General features: G+C 54.0%; 1 protein-coding gene across 1 annotated transcript in view; it reads left to right on the forward strand.

Annotated features, from left to right (window-relative positions):
* Window positions 1–2,744: 2,744 nt before the first annotated feature.
* Window positions 2,745–15,788, forward strand: part of NTF3 (neurotrophin 3) — a gene marked incomplete at its 5' end in the record, with an annotated part of 67,202 nt that continues 54,158 nt past the window's right edge. The window contains one exon of the mRNA XM_082666441.1: window positions 2,745–2,783. Coding sequence (XP_082522567.1) covers window positions 2,745–2,783 — 39 coding nt within the window. The remainder of the gene's footprint in view (window positions 2,784–15,788) is intronic.

A 15,788-nucleotide genomic window follows, 5' to 3' on the forward strand; every position in this document is an offset into this window, starting at 1 on the left:
CATTGTCAGGTTGGAGCCTCAGTTTCCTCAACTATTCAATGCGGGGTGAGGACACACAGAGGCTCAGCGAACATGACCTCTGGGATCCCTGCTCCGCCAGACTGATAACAGCAGAGCCGCACTCTCTCGAGATAGAAATTTGAGGGAAGACCTGGGCACACGGCTCCTGTGGACAGCTGCACCTACTTCACAAAAGAGTAACGCCTCACACAGGACTCTTCAGGGCCTTTGGGCAGGGTTGCTAATGGGCGTGATGTTCATATGGGTGTGATGTTAACAACGCTGTGGTTAGGACCTGTGCCGTAATGGTTGGGCAGCGGGGAATCTTTTTTTTTTTTTTTGCGGTAAGCGGGCCTCTCACTGTTGCGGCCTCTCCCGTTGCAGAGCACAGGCTCCGGACGCACAGGCTCAGCGGCCATGGCTCACGGGCCCAGCCGCTCCGCGGCATGTGGGATCTTCCCGGACCGGGGCACGAACCCGTGTCCCCTGCATCGGCAGGCGAACTCCCAACCACTGCGCCACCAGGGAAGCCCACGGGGAATCTTTTGAGTGCCAGGAGCCAAGGGAGTGCACGGTCTTCCCTGACCCTTAAATTCCCAGTCCCTGTGCAAGCACCTTTTGCATTCACTTAATTGTTTCACAAACAGAGACTTTCAGGCTCCCTTGGCAAAGCAGTCTGAGTGAGTCCGGGTGGGGAGGGACAGGGTAGGGCCCAAGAAAGGAGTCACAGGCATCCTGCCAAATTCTCCGCAGTGCCCTCCAGCCGCAGACCATACAACCTGCAAATAGTTGAGGATCAGATGAGGTGCGGAGGAGGGATCTCCAAGGCAGGACGCAAAACAAACAAACAAAACAAAATAAAACAAAAAACAATGAGAGGAGACAAATGTTCAAGGCTAGCTAGCTGATCATGGGGAAAATCACCCTGCTTGTCTTTGCCACGAAGGGTCACAGAGGAAAGGGTCCTTGGAGGCCACTCAGCCCAATTCTCTTATTTCCTGGGTCAACATGTCACAGTGAATTAACCACAGGCAGCTAGAGCACAAGACCACACGCTGGGCATCCCACCCCCCCCAACACACAGTCTGCTTGACTCAAACATCAAGGCCATAAGTGCTGCTTTTTACAGGGGAAAGGCACACTTCAGGCCAACGTTTTCATTCTGTTTCTATTCAGTGTTTCAACCACAGAGTGGTGCTGTTGCAAAAGAGAAGAGTGGGCAGGAGGCTGGCTCTAGAAATTTGCTTTAGGAGAGAGTTTTAAAACGACCTTCAAACACCAGATCCAGTCCCCACTCTCACAAACCGCTTCCAGGAGGAGGGCCTGACACCCAGATGCAGCCAGGAGAAAAAGAAAGTTCAGCAACCTAAAAATACAGTCAACAGATGGACAGCCAAGGCCCGGGCTGCGACCACAGGCTCAACTTGGAGAAAGGGATCCAAAAAGACCTAGTTCTGGATGGACTGCCCTGGACCCAGCACCGCCTTTGGGGCACGAACTCCCCAGCTTACTTCCTAGCTCTGTTTTTTGCTTTAGCTGTCTGCAACACTCAGATCTGTCTCTATTTCGAAAAATGGATTTGCTTAGAAGTCACAATGCTCCGCAGTTCTAACACGATTCCATATTATATGCAATAATCTTTTACTCTATCTTTTAAAAAAATACGCCTTTCTACTCCTTTTTCTGGCCACCCTATTTCTCCATCACCTGGTCACTCTCTTGGAAGCCAGAGGGAGGACCTGGATATCAGTCTTTAGAGCGGGGGAAGAGGACACTTAGCTCTGAACTAGAAAGGATAGCAGTAAGGAAAAGGCAGTTTGCCTGCTCCAGGAAGATTGTTTGAAAAGGGCCTTCCACAAAGGAAGTGGCTCTCCATTTGGGAAAAAGTGAGCAAAGGGCATCTTTCGGCCTCTGCCAGTTCTCTCCTCTTCCTCTCTCCTCCCTCAGCCCCTTCCTCCCTTCCCTCCCCCTCCCTCACAAGGCACCACGCATATTTGGCAAGATTAAGGTGTCACCTCTCATATTACAAGGCGTGTTGATTGCACGCAAAGACAGACCCACCAGCTCAGGACAAAACCCCCTCGAGTTGGGAAAGGCACAAACTTTTCCTGGGGTCGCCTAGGTCCTGGCAAAACGAGACAGACAGTCAGTGCCTGGCATCTGCAGAACAAATCGGTCTTAAACTCCACGCTGCCTCGTCTTTTTTTTTTTTTTTTTCCTTCTGACTTTTTTCACATTTAAGCTTGCCCCTCTCCCTTCCCCGCCTCCCTCCATCCTGCTGGTGACCGAAAAGCCGCAGACAGATCAGCCGGGACAGGTTTTTAACCCATTCCTCGCTGCAGCGGGAGCCAACCCCCTCTTTCCTTGCAATCTTTGGGTTACCGGAGGACCTGGAGCTCCAGAGAAGAGCCCCTAGAACGTGGCCAGTGGGCCTGAATCCCGCCTTTGACTGCGCGGCAGCGGGGGTGGGGTGGGGGGATTGGGGCGCAAGTGCGGGCAGTGGGGGAGGGCAGGGGGGCGGGCCAGAGCAGAGCGAGAAAACCGGGACCCAGCAGAGCACGCCCAATCCAGACCTTCATGGTGCCGTGCTCCGGGTGGAGGGGACATCTCCGCAGCCTAATCTGGCCCGGAGGAGGACCTGAACCTTTTGGCGCGAGGGCAGCACGGAAGGAGGACCCTACTCTCCCCAGGGACCACGGGAGGTGCCGCCCCTGGGCCTCAGTAGGCGCTTCTGGCCGTTTTCCATGTGGCAATCTCCAGCAGCCAGGATAATGATGAGGCAGGTACAATCTACCTAGTACGCAGCCCCCAGCCTCCCCATCCCTTCCCACCTCCCCTCGGACCGGCAGCCTCCTCTCTGCGTCGGGTTCGGCCTGATCTGGTAGGTGCGGTGCCCTTATTTCTTGGTGTTTGACTAAATTCTCAAACAAGTCAAAGGAATTTGGATGTTTTTGTACTTGGACGCCACCAACTGAACTGCTTATTAGACGCCCGGAACGGCAGGGCCGCGGGGAGAAGCGATACCTACTCACTCCCCTCTCCCAAGCGCGCGTCCAAAGGTCCTGGAAAGAGATGGGGTTAGGGGTGACTGAGGTGGCAGCGAGGAAGAAGTGGGGGGGGAGGGGGATCGGCGATGAGATCCCCCCACGCCACGACCCGGGGAGCGGGTAGGAGGAGGACAGGAGGGCAAAACTCCGTTCCGAGGCTCTGGATTTCTCATTGACCCCTCAGTGACATTCCCCCCCCCCCCCCACTTCTCTTGACGGCAAATGGGCGAAAGCAAAATGCATTAACTAGGGTAAATTTAGAGAGACCGAGCTCACCACAAGCGGGGTCTAATGGGCGGCTAAAGTTATCTCGAAATAAGAGATTTTGCCCCCTGCACTCCCCCGTCCTTTCCTCGAATAATCTAAGGGTGGGGAAGTGGGCGTCACTCCTTTCGGAGCGCTTAGAAAGGTTGGTCTGTCGCTTGCCTTTCTGCTTCCCGCGCTGTCCCCGCGTGCAGACTGGTGGGTGCTGGGCGGGAGCTCGACTGCAGGGCCCGACCCTCATTTGGAAGGAAGGGGCTTAGGAGAAGTTGAAGGCTGCGTGGGGTGGGAGGCTCCGATTCATCACCCTCCTCTCCCTTCCAGCTCACACACAAGCGCGCACACACACCCGCCCTCCCCCCCCCCCGACCCGTGCCCCCCCCCCCATACCTCTCTGGCTTGATCCGCCTGGACCGCCAGCAGCGCCTTGGGTGCTGGTCCCGGAGCGGCGGGCAGCCTGGGAACGGTGTCCCGGGGCGTGCTCGGGTGGTGGGGAGAGGGAAGGACGGACGGGTGCTCTTGGGAGCGGCGGGTGGGGAGAGATCTGGAGGTGAAAGGGTCGAAGGTTCGGAGGAGTTTGCACATTCGACCCAAGCCTCCCGAGGCAAGGGGCAAGAAAGGCCCTTCTTCTTTGTAAAGAAAAACCTTAAATGAAAAGCAAAAAGAAGATCAAAAAGAGATTTTTCAAGGAGAAGAACAAATAAGACAGACTAAAGGCATGAATGTGTAAAGCGCAGTGAAAAGTTAAACATTTCGTTTTTTCTTGGAGATGGAAAAATCGGAGATGGAGGGGCAAACTGAAGCATACTACCAACTTGGAGGTTGGGGATATTTTTATTTAAGAAAGGACAGGGGAAATGACCCGGTGCCCCCAGTGGCCCCCGGCCCCAGCCGGAGGGGCGCTGGGGCGCAGGCTTGCGCGGCCGGCCGGGCGCGGGGGCGGGCGGCGCGGCGCCGAAGGGGTTAAGGCGCTGAGCGCGGAGCCATCTGGCCGGGTTGGCTGGTTATAACCGCGCAGATTCTGTTCACGGGACTCAGAGTTGAACGCTCCTCTCCCCACCGTAGCAGCTCCGCGCGAGGCCCCCGAGAGAGCCCGGCGCAACTACTTTCTTCCCTCTCCTTTCTCCTTCTCTTTTTGTCCCCTGCTGGGGGCTGGCGGCGGCGGCGGGGTGGGAGAGACTTTGAATGACCGAGCTCGCGTCCACCTTTCTCTTCATGTCGACGTCCCTGGAAACAGTCACACGGATGCCATGGTCACTTCTGCCACGGTAAGCGGAGGCGGGCACGCTGGGCGGGCAGGTTCGGGGCCGGGGACCTGCGCGCAGCCCGGTCCGCACCCCGCCCTCACCCCATCGCGCCGCGCTCCCGCACTCTTCCCCCGCTCGTGCCTTCCCGAAGTTTGCGCCCGGATCTGCCCAGGCCGAGGTGCGATCACAGCCACCCGCCCGCCCCCGCGAACGGACACTCCTCCCCACCTCCTCCCTCCCGTGCCTCGGCTGCTGGAGAAACCGCCCAATATCTGGGAAAGTGATCAGGTTTAAGGGACCGGGATTGGAAAGGGCGGGGGGGGGGGGCGCGGAGGCGAGGGGAAAGGAGGACGACGGAAGGGCAGGAAAGGGCTTCGGAAAACCGCCGGCCCCTCACCAACGCAGCCGTCTACTCCCGCAGAGAAGGCTCCTCGCGCATCCCGTAACAAAAGGGGGTGGCAGTCGTATCCGGGGCGGCGGGGAAGCGAGGGTGCCGCCGCCGTTCCCCGCACGCGCCCCCCGCGCCCCGCTCGCCACCTCGCCAAACTCTCCGCTCTCCTCCCCCTCCCGGGCCGGGCGGGAGCTGCGGGGGCAGGGGACGCAGAGCTCCGGCCCCCGCGGAGAGTCGCTTCCCAGTTTCGGGAGTTGAGACTCCGTGCGTGGAGTGGCTACCTGCTGGAGTCCCCCTGCCTCCGCTCAAAGCTTTCTCGGAAGCAGCCCCGCACCCCGGGCTCATCCTGGCCGGCGGCCACCCCACCCTGGGTCTCTGCGCAGATGCTGGAGCCGTGCGCGCGGCCCGCGCGTCTGGGTCGCCGCCGGGAGCGGCGGACACGGGGGCCGAGCGGTCCCTGGGGAGCTCCTCGCGGTTCCTCCGGGCCAGCTCTAGGAATCGGAGGTACCGGGAGGCTGGGAGGCCCGGGGCCCGGCGTAGCTAGGTCGGACTTCAGAGGACCCTCAAGGACCCAATTTCTCCGTGGCCCCTGAGCTAGAGCTCGGGGTAGTTGACTCACACTGCCAAGGGAATTTGGAACGCCTGGGAGTTGAAGGTTCGGGAAAGGCGGGCCTGGGGTGGGGGAGGGGACTCTGCTTGTGGCTTTCGGGCGCGAGTGGGTGCGCGGCGAGGAGACGCTGCTTCTTTGGGGGACTTTGGCTGCTGCGTTCCTCAAAGGTACAGCACTGAGACCCCCGAGCCGCACCGGGTGAGGGCTGCTGACTAGTAAGGATCCGTCTCGTTGGATCCGTGGCCGGGGGCTTCCAGGTGGAGGAAACACCGAACTAGACAGCCCGGTCTCGACCTCTGGCGGCGGGCGGCACGTTCAGAGTCTCAGTGCAGGCAGCTGCCTGGACGCAGCCCTAGCGCTGAGCTCGGAGTTGGAGAGCTGGCGACTACACGTCTTGGACTTGTTTATGTGCGCCGAGGAGCAGGGGGCGGGAGCTGGCGGGGGGGAGGGCGGGCTAAAAGGGGGTGGGTGTCACCCCGAGACCCTAGTCGCTTAAGGGCTGTGCTGGGCAAGTGCTCTTTAATGAGGAGATGTCCTCTCCCGCTCTGCAGAACGGAGAGCCAGGGACACATCTAAACCCTCTGCCCCCAATGTCAGGATGGAGAAAGTTGGAACGGGAAGGAACTTTGCAATCGGTTCTGTTTTCCCGGCACTGAGAAGTTCTCCCGTGTCCTCAGCCTGCCCCCCTCCCGCCCCCGACACAAAGAAGGTGGAAGGGTGGGATTCAGGGGATCAAATCCAACCGCCTCTGCCTTGGGCTCAAATGCTCAGACCTGGGTTTGGCGTTGGGAGAGGAGGAGATGAAAAGAAACCAAGCTCTGAACGGTGTTGGGGGAGAGTAGGAAGTCTGCGGGGTTGCAGGAAGGAGCGTGTAGGGCTCTGTGCTGGTGTGGACTGTTTTGTAGCTGGAAGTGGAGGCTGTGGCTCTGTGTGAACGGGTCTGCCGACCTGAGGAGGGCGATCAGGACCCCTGGGCGCTCTGTTTGGTCAGGGAAAGAGGTTTTTTGGAAAGTGTCTGCATGAGGGTGTGCAAGGGGGACGGCCAGAGTGCGGGAGCGCCCCCTGCTCTGTGGGCAGGTGGAGGTGTGTGTTTCTGAGGCTCTCTAGCACGGGCAGCAGGTGAGAGCATGTGGGAACAGAGGTGTAGCTGATGAGAAATCTGTGCCTGCGAAGGGTGTCGGAGCGGGAGAGGTACGGTGTGTTGCAGCAGATGGCTTGTGCGCGCCTGCACAGACACACGGAGTGGGTGTGGCATGGGAGGGCGCCCGTGTGGGGGACGTGTGTGGAAGGTTAGCCTAGGCGCCTGCGGATTACCGAAGGGATGGGGAGGGAAGATTATCTGCAAAGAGCAGAGTGTGAACTTTATGAGTGAGTGCTAGGAAATTTGGCCAGGAGGGCATTGGGGTACGTGGGGAACAGAAAAGTGTGGGCTCAGACGCATTACAGAGAGATGGGGCATCTGCAGAGAAGGATACTCCCCCCCTCCCCCCGCCCCACCCCGGCCCCTCACCAGAGGGGAGGGAATTGGAGAAGGCTTAGGATGAGGGATGTACATTTAAGGGGAAAAGTCCTCTGTGTGTTGGTACCGGCTGGGGATGTGTGCGAGTGAGATCTGAGTGAGTGGAGAAATGTGTTTTGCATGCCAAGTGGCAGGGATGCGCATAGTATTATATTGTATAATGGGTTTCTTATTTAAGAAATAAGAACTGGAATGCCCACTGGACACTCAGCCCATTGCTGGGTACTGGGGCGTGGCATGGTGCCCCGGAACAATTTCTTCCCAGGGCTCAGCGGACTGCCGCAGTTTTGCCAGGAGAAACGAGGAGAGCTCGGTGCTAGTCGAGGTTTTTTCAAGAACTATAATTCAGTTTCTAGAGATGTTCATGGATCTCGGAGGCCAAAGGGAAGCTGATTTGAAATGTACCTGTGGTTTTGTAAAAAGGGCGCAGAAAGATAGGGATGATGGGTAGTTTTGTGTGTTGGGAAGGGAGCTGAGGGCTGTTCCTGTTTCTTGTAGGGGGTGTGGGCTGGGAATGGGGGGTGCAGCAAGCCAGGTCAGAATGCAGGTGCGCATACACTAGAGGCTCGAGTTTCTGAGAGCATGGCAGGGACACGGCTTCCTACATGGAGCTGGAGAAGGGGCGAGGCAGTGATCAGGAAGATGCCAGGAAGATGCAGGTTGGGAGTGTTTGTTAATCTTTGATGACTTCTGGGCTGTGAGTTTAAAGCTAACGTGTGTGTGTGCGCGTGCGTGTATGCGTGTATGCATGCAGACACGCCGTGGGTCTGGAGTGAAGTGACTGGGGGGAGGCTAGCTTGGAGGACAGGAAGTGGAATGTATGTTTTTGCAGGAATTCTTTGTGGCCGAGGAAGGATGAAAATCATCTTGGATGCTAAGATGTGTATCAAAGTTTAAAAGGTACAGATAAAAGAAGGGTTGCAGGTTTATTAGGAAGCATTTGGGGAGGGAGGGGCATGTGATGTTGGTTGGGTTCATACCAGCAAGAGCTGGGGAGGTAACTGGGACAGAGCAGGGGGAGGGGTATGCGTTGGCCACACACACCTGCTGACCAGGAACCTCCTTTATTAGGTCTGTTCGTGTGAGGGCATATGTCTGGGGGGAAGAAACCTCATCTGTTTGACCCATGACACTTTTGATTTCCTGAAATGATGTCTGTGCCATTTTGAGGTTCTGCCTTATTTGTAGGGGAAATTCATCTGTGTAAGAGTGTTGATGGAGGGTCTGACCCTTGGTCAGAGGATCTTGCGGCAGTATCTCAGAGGATGGCGTGGTGGAGATGGAAGGTTTCCCATTGGATGGCTCGGTTCTAGTCCAGTTCTGCCACTTTGGAGCAGGGTGACCTCAGGAAAATTTTTAATCTCTCTGATCCTCCATTGTTTCTCTGTGTAAAATGGCGTTGTCTGCCATGACTCAATGAGAAGGAAAATTCACTCTGCTTCCCTCCCCTTCAAAGCTTGGTGTGTTTAGGGGTACAAAGCTTTACTCGAAGGTGACGCCAAGTTGAACACAGGCGCTAGCATGGATGTGAACCGTTGTAGAAATGGGTCCTGGACCTCCTTCTCTTTACAGGGCAAGTTGGGAAAACAGTCTGGATGCCCGCTGAGTGTCTACTGCTCACCCGTGGTGCAAACAGAACTTTCTAGAACTGCCTCAGTTTACTCACCCATAAAATGGAGGCAGCCAAGCCTGGATTACTGTTGATGGCAACCTGTTTTCCTAACAGGTCTTTGAACCATTCAGAAGAAAGGTGGTCCACAAATCAATATTAGTAACTATCCGACGCAGACGTTTCCCTTTTCTGCAGGCCACAACGCCTAAAGAAATGGGATTTGAGGACAGAGAAAATAGTCATGTCTTCGGCGTGTTAGAATAAAAGAAGAGCAAAGTCCAGCCAGCCCGGGTTACTACGAAGGTCTGTTTTTCTCTGGGCTACGCGTCCTTGGCAGGCAAGAGCCTGCCCGTGAAAAGAGGGCATGGGCTTTGGGTCTTTGCAGACACCCAATGCAGCAAGTGGGTGCAGCCGCTTCCCCAGAGACAAAAGTGGAGACCAAACAAAAAAGAGGGACCAGGAAACCCACCCAAGCCTCCGAGTCCTCCCAGAAGTCAGCACATGCTGTGAACTGCTGGCTCAGAGTCAGGCTCCCATCCATCCTTGAGTTCAGTGGCCATAAATAGTCAGGCGCTAAGCTATTTCCATGAGGCACTAAACCAATTCTGCTGCTTTTCTTGGCGAGATTGGGCCAATTAAGTTGATTGGAAGAGGTCACTGTTGATGGCTCTCACATTCCCCAGGCGGGACAGGCCAGCAGAGTTTAATTACATAACATTTCCCATCTCCGCAGCTCCCCTCCCAGACAGATCAGATGTGCAGGCCTCCCCCTCCATCCAGGACGGCGAATGCAGCAGGCAGCCCCTGCTTCGGGCTTCTCCAGACTGTTTCCTGAGCAGTTCCAGTACTCCCACCCCAACTGTGAGGAATGTAAATCCAGTGTTGGCGGGAATGAGAGCGGGGAGTCGGGCCGACACAGAAGATCCTTCAAACCCCCCACCCTGCTTCCCAACCCCACCAGCTGCTCTTTAATGAGGCAGTTTCTGGTGGGGGGGGGATGCTGAACTCATGACCCTTGCTAGGGTTTTCCATTTAGTTTTCTTTAAAATTGAGTTTGTTGGAGAAGGACCAAATCTACCGGAGACCAGCCTAAGACCCGTGTGGTGCTGTTGATAAGCTCTGTGGATGTACTTTGTGCGTGGATAGGTGTGTGCAGAGAGAGAGGAGAGCAGGGCTGTGTGTGTGCTGGGGGACACAAGAGCACAGGAGGGGCCCTGGCTGGGCAGGAGGCATTCCTAGAGCTTGTGTTGTGGGCGGCAGGTATATGGGCACCTGGTTCAGACTGGACCGCCGCCGTATTGTGTCTTGAGGAAGAGCCAGCCTGTGGAAGAAATTGGGAGCAGCTTTTTTTCAGACCATTTGTGTTTGGGGATGGAGGATGTGTGAGCTTTTAGGAAGTCTGAGGCCAGTGCAGATAGAACCTCATTCTTGCCTGAGCAGATTTCTATTAAAATCAAGGCTGGGCAAAGGCAGCTTTTCAGAGGACTCATTTTAGAACCTATGAACGCACATGTAGAGGGACCAAGATCTTTAAAGTCTTCTCGTGTTGTTGACAGTTTTCCGTAAGTCAGCCTTTCCTTCTACCTAAAAATACCAAGGGGCTAAGTGTGCACGCACCTCTGGGCGGTGAGGATGCGTTGGCTGTTTCGTGTCCACATCTGCGCCATGGTCCTTCTCAAGCAGTCCTAACTGGGAACCACCAGAGGCTGTCTGTGGCTCTGGGCATCCCTGCAGGACTAACCTCTGCCTGTCCGTGTGGTTTCGCTGGAGAAGGATTTTGACGTGAGCTTTGGTGTGGTCTGTTGTGATTGCTCACTTTTCAGCAGCGTCTCCAGGAGAGACTTTGGTTGAGCCCCCGGTCTTCTATGGATTTTGTTCAGTCAGAGATTTTTTGAAAGGGTTGAGCTTCTTTCTCATTCAAGACCAGAGCTGTAGGCGTACATGGCAGCTTACTGATCTCAAAAGATCCCAGGCCCAGGTCATCTTCAACAGCCTGGGGCAGCAGAAAGCCTGCTCACTTAGAGGTGGGGCATCAAGCTTGCCCCTGAGTTCTGTCACTAATAGGTTGCTGTTGTGTGACCCTAGATGGTCTCTCCAGGCCCTGACGTACCCATCTGTAAATGAAGACCTTGAACTAGAGGATCTCAAAGTTCCATTCCAACTGCGCCATCTGAGGATTCTCCAGTAGCCCCATCCTCCTACTCGCTCAGCGCTAATATGCTTTGCTTGGAGTGCATCTTGGCACACCCTCAATGAGCTCCTGTTTTTATCTTTGGGGAATGGCTGAGTCAAAGGCAGAAAGGCATGCAAAGAATTTGCCATAGAGTTTTGTTTTTGGCCAAGAATACTCTTGAAGTTGGCTTCGCCTGCACAGTGTATACAGAGTTCTAAGGGGTGGGGTTTGGCTTTCTGGTAGACCCGATGCTAGTCATCCAGCTTCCACATGAACGCCTATTAGTGTTTCTGACTAAGAGAAGGACCCCCCTTGAAGATGACTGATGATGATGATAGTTAATATTTGAGTACTTACTGGGCGCCAGGCATTACTGTAAATATCACATGGTGTTATCCCAGTGCCCCAAATAATCTCTTTTGCAGGTGGGGAGACTGAGGTTATGTGAGGTTAAGGGGGATGTTTACGGGTACACAGCTAGATCTCGATGTGCTGACATTTCTAGCCTGAAGCCTGTGACCATCCCAAGTCCATCACCTGCCAATCAGGTTCTGTTTCTGCATTCTGTGATGTCATCCAGATGGGAGATTGCTTGATAGCCCTCTCCAAAGTCTGTCACCCCACAGGGTAACCTGCTCCACCGGAAGGTTCATTTTCACGTGCAAGACAAATGCTGAGGCTTTCTGGCCACCTGCTGGAAAGCATGTGTCAGATCTGTCTTAGCTCCCAACGCCCTCCCCCTTTACTTCCCGTCCTGTTGACAAGGGAATCTGCCCTTCCAGAATGGGGGTGTTGATTTAAGTCACAATTGCCTCCTTGTAAACTCTGTAAGATTGGAGCTGGACATCTGGTTTTGATGCACTTGCCCACGAGAGGTGGTGGGTCCCAGGGTTCTTGAGTCCTGTGGTGAGGGTTGCACAGAATCAAAGTAAAAGAGAATGGAGAATGTGAGGGCTCTTCAGAATTTGGAAAATGGCTTTCCTTGAAAGGCTAGGGAACTCCCTCCATGTATACAAGGGCCATGTATTTCTTGCTGAGAGGTTGAAGGCAGGAGTTGCTACCAAGGACCGGGGTCCCCAGGCTCTGTTTGATGCAGAGCAGAGCAGTTTTAGAGTCTTCCAGCCCTGGCACTTGCTAGCTGCATCCCCTTCTGGGCAATACCAGAAGTAGGGAAGCCAGAGGTGTTCTCGGGTGCATGTTGCCACCATCTCTGAAGCGTGTGACTGAAGGCTCTTGTTTTTTCTCCCTCCACTGACTTTCCCGTCACCACTACCACACATACATCTTCAAAGCAATGAATGAGAATGACTTGGTTCTGTTGCTGGAAAGTATTTGCAATGTGCTAATAAATGGACAGCATTAACCTCATGCCTGTGAAATTGTGGGTGCTCAAAAGATATGTGTTTGCTTTGTTTAAAACAACATTCCACGTGTAGGGTGATGCTTTCCTTCTTTGTAAGAGGACATAGCCCTATTATTATCATTTTTTTTTTTATGATAGACCGGTCTTGCCCTGCCCCCCCTCTGTTTTTAGGTCTGAGCCCCTGGCATTTAAAAATATCCTCCCCCTCTGGCTCCAAACCATCCCTCAGGGAATATAGTTCAAGATCTCAGTCTGGGATTATTTCCATTCTGTGTCTAGCAGATCTACTCCTGATGGATCATGGGGGACATCCATCCCCTGCTTCCACTGGGTCCAAGAGGGAAAGTGCAGCTCTGGAAATCACCTGTTTCCCAATATGTGCGTCCTGTAATTGGGAAGGAGCCCAGCTCTCCTGACACCCAGCGTTTGCTCCCCAAACTGCTCACCTCACCACTCTTTGCAAAGGACTCAAACTAGCTGTGCGACCTTGAGCAAAGCATTCTCCCTCCACGGGCCTCTGTTTCCTCTTCCGGAAAAAGAGGGAATGGGATTCACTGGAAAGTCAAAAGGACCCTGCCAGTTCACATATTCCATGACTCTGCTGCTCCCTGAGCCTCACCGTGGCCCATGCCTGGCATTTCTGGGTATCCCTGCTCCTCTGGAGGACTTATGTGCAGAGATGTGGAGGGGGTGGAGGAGGAAATGAGGTTACATGATGCCAGATAAGTTCTTGAACACATGGAGGAGTGCATGTTCATAAAGTGCTGAAGAAGCAAGCTTGCCAGATCGGTGGCAGGTCTTGGATTGGGAGTTGAAAGCACAGGGAAAGGTTTATGTGGGATAAAATTCCCTTTGGGTAGCTGAATTTGGTGAGCGAAATCAGAAGGACCCTGAACTATGAAGAGAGATACCAGGCTCCACCCCAAACTGTCCCAGAGTCTCACTGTGCAATTTGGGGAGTCTCTGCTCCATGGAGAGTGAAAGGCTCCTGGCTTAGATGATCCCCCATCAGTAATTTCCTGACTCATCAGGAATTATGGGAATCGAGGGCTAGTAGAAAAGCCTGGATGGATGGATTGATAAGGGGCTTGAATGTAGAGGGCAACGTCCTCTGATTGCAAGAGGGTAGGAGTAGCAGAAATATACATCTGTTCTTGAATTTGAGATGGTCACGGAGGGCTTATTCTGTGTGTATATTGGGCTTAGAAAGCTCTCCCTTCTTCACCAGGGATATTGAAAGCATCCTTCACATCTTTGCTTCACCATTACCTTCTCCTGGAAGCCTCTCTGCATCCTCCAGGGAGCCTGGGGCTCCCTCTCGGTATCCCTGTGTTACACCACCGGGTATTCTGTCTTCTCACTAGAAGATGGGCTCTGCAGAGAAAGGGACCTGGTCTTTTCATCTCTGTGTCCTCAACACCTTGATATGTGTTGGGTGAGTGAATGCATGACAGGTGAGTTATCAGGGAGTCCAGCGGTGAGAGGCTGGGCTCAAAGAAGTGATACTCCTTCCCAAGGGTCCAGAGCCATACGTGTTCTCTGTGTCCCATTTCGGCCTGTCCCGAGGCTGATGTCATGAAGCTCACTGCCGACCCACTAGGAAAGCCTGTTCTTGATCTCTTTAGAGACCCCCTTCTCCCCTGTGTCTTAGTCTGCCAGGTCCTTCTGCAAATGTGGCTTTTGGTCATGGGAAAATTGGGTGTCACTGCACATGAATTAGGGCCATCTATCTCTAGACATTCAGAAAACACATGTTTAAAGATTGTTCATTAAGCATCCTGTTGGTGCTGCCAAGTCTCAGGCCCTGTGCTCGATGCTGGAGAAGATGCAGAGATGAACGCTGAGCTCTGAGCTCCAGGGTCTAGGAGCTGGTGAGGGCAATGGGCCAGTTCCATCATTGTGCTCTAGGGAGGGGCCGTGTGAGCACGGAAGTTCAAGCACAGGGTTCCTGGATGGAATGTTGTGTGTTGGTGTGAATAATGCTGGGGAATCCTCTGGACCAGAAGCAGGCTGGAGGGTCCGTGAACTGCCTTCACTTTTCCTCATCCCTGAGTTCCTAAGGCCTGACCAAGCCTCTTGTGAAGGATGCTCAGAGCCCGTTGTGATGGGAGCCATTGGCTCTTCCCAGAGAGAGTTTGGGAAAGGGGCGTGATGTACAGGTGTTAGGTCTGGGCGGACGTGTAGATGTGTGTGTGCTTTCCAGAAGTAGCCCTGCTCTTGGCTGTAGTCAGCCCAAAGGGGGGAGGTGCGTCTGCCCGAGGCTTTTAAGCGCTGCTTCTCCCCGCTGCACTGTGTGTTGTGTCTGTGACCACTCCTGACACAGGGACAGACTGCCATCTACTGTCCACTCTTGTCCTCTATGAGTCCCTCCTGCTCAGTGAGCTCCTCGGCATTTTTTTCACATCCTGTTTTTAATGGGTCCAGATACCAGCAGAAAGAGAATAGACATCAGGTCCTTGTTAAGTAACTTCGTTGGAATTTGGAAGGGGGCCTTTAAAAAACAGAACACATCTGTTAGATGTTTTTCTTATCTGCTTAACGAAAGTGTTATTTGAAGGGGGCCTCGTGCCTCTCTTGACTCTTCTTAATTACCATGCTGGGTACCCGGGTACCGTGTAGAGTGCAAAGACCAAGAAGGCTAAGTCCTGTCTTCAAGAGCCTTGCAGTTGGAAGTCGGGACAGACCTGCAAGGAAATAGACCATAGGATGTGGCAAGATATGTTTGGTATGTGGCAGGTGAGTGGCAGGGACCCCAGAGGCTTTGGGGGTTTGGGGAAGGAGGAGTCCTTGTAGACAGAGTCATTGGGAAAGACAAGTATGGGCAGCTTGACTGGGTCTGCTTTTAGCAGCCCCAGGGTTTGGTGAGCACCTCCTAAAATCGCTGTGTGGTATCGTGGAACAGGCTCTGAGCTGGGAGTTCGGGGACCTAGAAGGTCCCTGTGACCCAGGGGGGCTGGTTTCAACGTCCTAGGGCCCACCCATCCCTGACCCGGCATCGCATCCCACATCTGCATGCAGAGGGAGGTGGTTCCTTGTTTCCATCTTGTCAAGGACCAGTAGAGCCGGAGTCCCTCTTGCATCCACTGCAGGGAGGGCATCTCAAGGTGTGTCCTGTCCTGACAACCCCACACACAGTGGGAGGGAGGGAATGTCCCCAGAGTAACCTCAGGTGCTGTACAGCTATGAGGAGGTGTCTGCCTGCTGCTTCTCTCCGTATCTCCCCCGGACCTTCCTTCCAAAATACATATGCATAGTGCTTGAGTCGAGGATAGTTTTTCCAAAAGGAACTGCATTAGTATCCTAGTGTAGATTATAGCTCAGGTCTAGGATGCCTTCATGTTCGAATTCATTCTACCATTGCTTTTGTGGAGCTTTTTTAAAAAGTATCTAAGACTTTTGATGACTGGGGATTAAAATGGGGGAAACGTTGCTTTTCATAACTCACTCACATTCTTTCTTTTTCTCTCTCTTTCTTAGCATTTAAATGACCATCAAGGAAACCTTCAGTGTATTTATTCCATGTACTTGTCTTATGGTGCATGTGTATGTGTGTGTTTGTGTGTGT

Source organism: Grampus griseus (genome assembly GCF_964374135.1).
Source record: "Grampus griseus genome assembly, chromosome: 11".
Taxonomy (NCBI): domain Eukaryota; kingdom Metazoa; phylum Chordata; class Mammalia; order Artiodactyla; family Delphinidae; genus Grampus; species Grampus griseus.